Consider the following 6,000-nt stretch of genomic DNA (forward strand, 5'->3'; position numbering starts at 1 on the left):
CACCCACCCTAACTCGGGAGATCCTGGCTGAGGGCTCTCAGCCCCACTGGGGGTCCTATCACCTGCCTGCCTGGGGACAGGGCCCCGCCAGACAAGGTCCCCAGGCCCCCTCTCACCCTCCACGGATTTCTGTTGCTCCCCACCTCTTTCACGGTGACAGGTGCAGCCAAGTGTCATGGCTGTCCTCTTCCTCGTGACTATAGGACTGAACTAAGATGAGGTCACGGTAAGAGTCAGTATGAAACGTCCCCACTGGAATCCATGATCATCTTTGGGCAATGGAGGCTCTGGAATGGGCTCCCGGGGTGGCCCCAGCGTGCGTGTCCTGGGGGCTTGTCAGATCTGGGCCTGCTGCTCCATCTGAGCAGCCCTGGGCCCTTCCTGGAATGGGACTCATGGCTTGGAGGGAGAAAGGAGCTGTGGGAAGCCATCCCAGGTTCCTGGGGTGGGGCGGGGGGAGCCTGGAAACTCTGCCTCAGGCCCTGGAATTTCAACTTCCTGTTTGGCCTGGTGTTCGCCCTCCCCACATATACGGCTCTGATACATCCTCTCCCTCCCCTCTCTGGATCTATTTCCTCATCTGTAAAATGAGGGGGTTGATTGTATTTAAGGCCCCTTCGAGCTATGATTCACCTCCCAGCCACCCGCTCACTTGCCCCCCAGGCCTCTTCATTGACAGGAGAAGAAAGGTAGGAAGGAAGGGAGAAGTGGGGAGAGCCGTGCACCCCCCAGTGTACAGCACAGGCCCCACAACACACAGCAGGTTCAAACTGTTGGTAGTGCAGAGGCTGAGAAAGCCTGCTTCGGGGCAGGAGAGACAGGGAAGAAAGGTTTCGAAGGCAAACGCGTGATGGGTGTCCTACAGATGGTGAATGGTTGGATGAATGACGATGAAAGAGAAAATTCAGGGAGCGAAGAAGATGTCTGGGGAAAGCTGTTAAAGCGGAGGAGGAGGAGTTGCTGGGATGGGGAAGGAAGTGTCTGCAAAGTGTCTGCAAAGCTGGGGTTGTTAGCCTGAGCCGAGGGCCTGGGAGTCCAAACCAGCATGGGGGGATTTCTGCTGCCCGCTCCTTCCTGGTTCACTGCGGAGGATGTCGCCCCGCCCACTGGTCTTTCAGGGTTCCCCTGTGGAATTTCAGCAGTGCAGCCAGTCTGCAATGGTGTGCGTCCAGGTGGGTGTGGGGGAGCCGCAAGGTGCCCCTGGGCTACGGGGCTGGATGGTCGGAGACTCAGGTGGGCATTGTTGTAGGAGCCTCATCGAGTCAGGCAGGGCGAGTTTTCCTGAGACCTTTGCTTGAACTGAAGTAGCAACAAATCGGTTCAGTTGCCTGGTTCTGTTGCCTGCAACTCCAGAGGAAGATACTCTAAAAGCAAGAGTGAAAGAAACTAACAGTCAGGGGGGTTCGAAGTTCAGCACAGGGAATACAGCCAGGAATACTGTGATGACTCCGTATGGTGCCAGGTGGGGGCTGGAAATACTGGGGGACACTCTGTAAAACACACGGCTGTCTAACCGCTACGCTGCACACCTGAAATGCACATAAGATAATACTGAATGTAAATTGTGATTAAAAAATGAAGCTAAAAGAAATGAACATAGAATGTCTTCATGACCTTGGGGCTGAGCAAGAATTTCTAAAACAGAACACGGAAAGCACAAAAACTCAGTAACTGGATTTTATCAAAACGAAAAGTGTGTCTTCGTCCAAAGCACCATTAGACACACAAAGGGACGAGGCTCAGCCACAGAGACAGCACCTGCAGGACACGCATCTGACGCAGCAGTCGTGGCCAGAGCGGGCAGAGGAAGAGCCACTAGACAAAGGACCCAGTAAAAACGGGGCCCAAGACCTCGCACGCACAAAGAACCTATCGGATGGCCAAATACACTGTGGAAAAGCGCTCAGCATCATTACTCACCAGGGAGATGAGTCAGAGTGACAAGGAGGTGCCACTGTGCACCCGCCAGAATGGCTAAAGCGAACAGAGGGACAGTACCAAGTGTCACTGAGGGTGTGGAGCTACTGGAACGACCAAACACTGCTGAGGGGGTGTCCAGCGGTGCGGCCACTGAGGGGAACTCTGAGGCTCTCAGGAAGTTATTGAATTTCCTAAAACCTGTGTGTCCTCGGCTGTAAAACGGAGATTGTGGTACTTATCTCACAGTTTCAGGGTGAGTACTTGCGGGGTCACGCATAAGAACCCAGCTAAGCCTTGGGATCCCAGCAAATGCTGAGTAAAAGGCAATGTTAAATGTCAAAGCTTCCACATTACTGATGCCCGATTCCTTCCAAGTCTCTGAGAGAGGCTATGGCACCTCTCTCTCTTCTAAAGCAGCAGACTTCAGCCGTTTTTGGCACCAGGGATGGGTATCATGGAAGACATTTTATTCATGGACCCGGGTGGGGGTCAGGTGGGGAGGAGAGATGGCTTTACAGCCTGCCACCTGATGCAGCTTAATTGTCACTTGCCACTCACTGATAGGGTTTTGCTAGGAGTCTGCAAGCGATGGGTTTACGACTCTCTCTGCTCATGATAATCCCTGTTTGCAGCCACGCCCCAGCGCTGGCCTCACTGCCTCGGCTCTGCCTCCGATCATCAGGTATTGGATCCTCACGAAGGTGCACAGCACAGGTCTCGCGGCTGCGCAGTTCTCAGCGTGGTTCACGTGGCTCCGAGAACCTGTGGATGCGGCTGATCTGAGAGGAGGCGGAGCTTGGGCGATGATGTAAACACGTGAAGCTCTGCGGGCTCAGCCCCGCCCACCTCCTGCTGTGCGGCCTGGTTCCTAACAGGCCCCTGTTCTCGGGCTCCACACACTTCTGAAAGAGCGCTTGTGCGAGTGGTTTCTCCACACGGTAGAGGCACTGAAGGCATGGCAGGCTTTCAGAGCTGCGGTGGAGGAGGGCACGGGGAGGTCATTTTCAGTGAGGTCGGTCAGCAAGGGGGTATATGTGAGGGCCTTCAAGGATGGGTAGGGGTTAGCCCTGGCTGGCGTGGCTCAGTGGATGGAGTGTTGGCCTGCAAGCAAAAGGGTTGCTGGTTTGATTCCCACTCAGGGCATGTGCCCGGGCTGCGGGCCGGGTCCCCAGTACAGGACACTCAAGAGGCAACTGCATGTTGATGTATCTTGCCCTCTCTCTAAAAATGAATAAATAAAATCTTTAAGAAAATGGGTAGGGGTTAGTCACAGGTCATTGTCAGTTGGAAGAGGGGAGAAGGTGATACTTAGCAAAGGGGGACTTTGGGGTGGCCATTGGCCACTGTGGTTGGTGGCTAAGGTTTATGTAGGAAGTTGCAGACCGTGAAGCTGGAAAGGGAGAGCCCTATGGGGTCCCACTGAGCACAAAGAGGGAGGGTTGGGGAGATGGGGCGGGGCGGGGAACGGCTCCCGGAGCCTTGAAGCCCATTTCCCGAGTTTATGATAGAAGCAGAAATGGGGAGGCAGAGAGCAAGTCAGTTTGGAAGTGACAGTGAAAGGAATTTCTTGCTCTCTGGGACTTAAGGGGCTGCCTGTCACCCTTTCCTGACTCCTCACTTTCTCTGGTCTGCTCATTGAAAGCTCTCAAGAACACATTGTCCTCTTCTGGTCTCAGACTTGTCAGGGGCACTCCGAGGGCCTTCCTCCAAGCTTCCTTCCCCCCTTTGCACACGGGAACCGCACAGCGGGGGGCGTGGCAAGCCGCTCCAAAGGCAGAATCCTGTCCAAATCCACCCCTCCCAAAGGCCGGAGTTTGTTAAGATGTCCTACCAAGGAGAAGGGAGGGCAGGCCCCTGCAGCCCATGCAGAGTTCACAAACAGCCTCCCCATGTTGGGGAGGGATGCAAACAGTATTTTCAATAAAAACCTCTTTGTTATTGTTGTTTTACAGGACTGTAGCCAAGGCCAGGAAGAAAACCGCCCCCTCGGAAGGCTGTTTTTGTGACTGTTCTTTGGAGCATTGTTCTAAAAATGGGAAATTATATGTTGCTGTGCCAGAGCAAACTAACACCTGCAGCCCGTGGCACACCTTGCACGAGGCAGCTCTCAGAGCCCCAGCCGGCGCGGGAGGCAGAGCCGCCCGCCCGGGAGTGCTGCCTGGTGCTGCCCTTCACCTCTGGGGGGAATTGACATTTGTAACAGGTTGTCCTCCACTCGTGCACTTAATAAACATACACTGGATCAGCCCTGGGGGGTGTCTCCGCTCCATTCTCTGGCGTTGTCAGAGTCCCGGGAGAGCTGGCAGTAGGGGGGGGCCTTCTGGTCACTGGTTTTCAGTTTTCAGAGTCGGTGTGTGACGTCTGCTTCTGAGGGGCTGGAGGGAACCTCGGCACATTCTCCCCATCCTCTCCTTTCTTTCCATCTTTCTTCTTTCTCTCTCTCTCCTCTCTTTCTCCTTCATTGGTCCACAGAAACGAAAGTGTTATGTTTAACATGCCCATCAACACATTTCTTTAGGCATATTTTTTTCCCCAAAGTTACCAGTCACTGGGGTACAGCTAGAACTGCTTGACCCCTGATATCAGACATCAAAGGATACTTTTCTGGTTAATATTCAACATGAATCGACATCGATATAATTACAAAATAATCACGCGTGACATGAGCACATTTCAGATGGATGCATGGTTTAAAAAGAGTCCCGTTCCATCAGTTGCTCTCATCTTCGTCAGAAACAAGAAGCAAGAGGGGAGCGATGGGAAAGAACACATTTTGCACTGTTCAGGACGTGTTGACTTTGGTTGGAACTTCCTGTCTGTGAGCATGTGCATTCCTGCAGTGGGCTGGCCGGGGAGTGGTGGCGGATCCCTGGGAGCCAGGGCTGTCTCTCGGGGACGCTCCGTTACTGATGCGGCCCCGCCTGGGAGCCAGGGACGGAATAACAGGGTCTCCAGTTCCGCAATGTGCGCTTAATCTACGTTGGTGTCCACGGTGCCTCCAGCTTCCCTGCTAGAGGCCCTGCTGTGCCGGAGCCCGCCAGCGATGTATTTTCCTTTTGCTTATTTGGATTTTCCTTTTTTTTTTAAAGGTCCTATTTGTTCATTTTTAGACAGAGGGGAAGAGAAGGAGAAAAAGGGGGAAAGAAATATGAGTATGTGGTTGCCTCTTTAGTGCCCCCTACTGGGGACCTGGCCTGCAACCCAGGCATGTGCCCTGACTGGGACTTGAATTGGCCACCCTTTGGTTTGCAGCCCAAGCTCAATCCACTGAGTTACACCAGTCCCCTGACTATTTGGGTTGTCTAAATGATTTTTCAATGAGGTGGAAGAGAACAAAGAATTGGATCATGCCTACCTGGGAATCACGTTCTAGAGACGGAAGCAGCTATAATAAGCAAATGTGCCACAGTGAGGCAGATGCAGTGAGGAGCCCAGGTTGTTGTGACCGGAGGCAGAGAGAGCCCCCCGGGCCTCGGGCACCAAGGCAGAGTGGGGAGCACCCAGGAGCTGAGTGCTGAAGGAATCTTAAGGTTGTCAGGTGAAAATACAGGATGCCTGGTTAAATTTCAATTTTAGATAAATAATGAATTACTGTTTAGTATAAGCGTGTCTCAAATATTGCATAGGTGACAGAGGCTGGAGTTTGGGTCTTTAAGTGACTTTGGGTCTTTAGGCACTTCAGTCAGTGGGAACAGCCTGTGCAAAGGTGTGGGGGTGTGAACGGCACAGATTTGTTGCCTGTGTCAAATGTTAAGGTGTGTGAATCATAGTAACGCAGGTTGTCACTTGAGGAAGGAAGTCTGCCTGCCGAGACCTGTTCTGGGCTTGTGGCATCAGGTTTCGCCTTCGCTCTCCTTTCTTGGCTTCAGCCCCTCTTCCACGGACCGTGTGCCTGGGACTGGTGGGAGAAGGGGGGTGTGGGTGATCTGAGACAGCACCACCACGCTCTGTCTCGTGGCTTTGTGGCCTGAGGACCTGCTTTGGGGACAAAATGAGAAGGGTTTCACCTCTTGCAATGACATCCATGAGCAGAAGCACATTTATTCATGAGAAATGCGAGGGTCTGGTGTGGGCCAGACA

At 53.3% G+C, this 6,000-nt stretch overlaps 1 protein-coding gene across 2 annotated transcripts in view; it reads left to right on the top strand.

Moving 5' to 3' along the window:
- Nucleotides 1–4,160, top strand: part of AHNAK (AHNAK nucleoprotein) — a 74,994-nt gene extending 70,834 nt beyond the window's left edge. For both annotated transcript variants that reach the window (XM_053659174.1, XM_037126640.2), the window contains one exon: nt 3,873–4,160. Coding sequence is in view for 1 of the 2 variants with exons in the window: in XM_037126640.2 (XP_036982535.2) it covers nt 3,873–3,880 (8 nt within the window). In the remaining variant the exon portion in view is untranslated. The remainder of the gene's footprint in view (nt 1–3,872) is intronic.
- The last annotated feature ends 1,840 nt before the right edge of the window (nt 4,161–6,000 follow it).

This window comes from Artibeus jamaicensis, unplaced genomic scaffold (assembly GCF_021234435.1).
Source record: "Artibeus jamaicensis isolate MK-2021 breed Jamaican fruit bat unplaced genomic scaffold, CSHL_Jam_final scaffold_614, whole genome shotgun sequence".
Classification (NCBI taxonomy): Eukaryota; Metazoa; Chordata; class Mammalia; order Chiroptera; family Phyllostomidae; genus Artibeus; species Artibeus jamaicensis.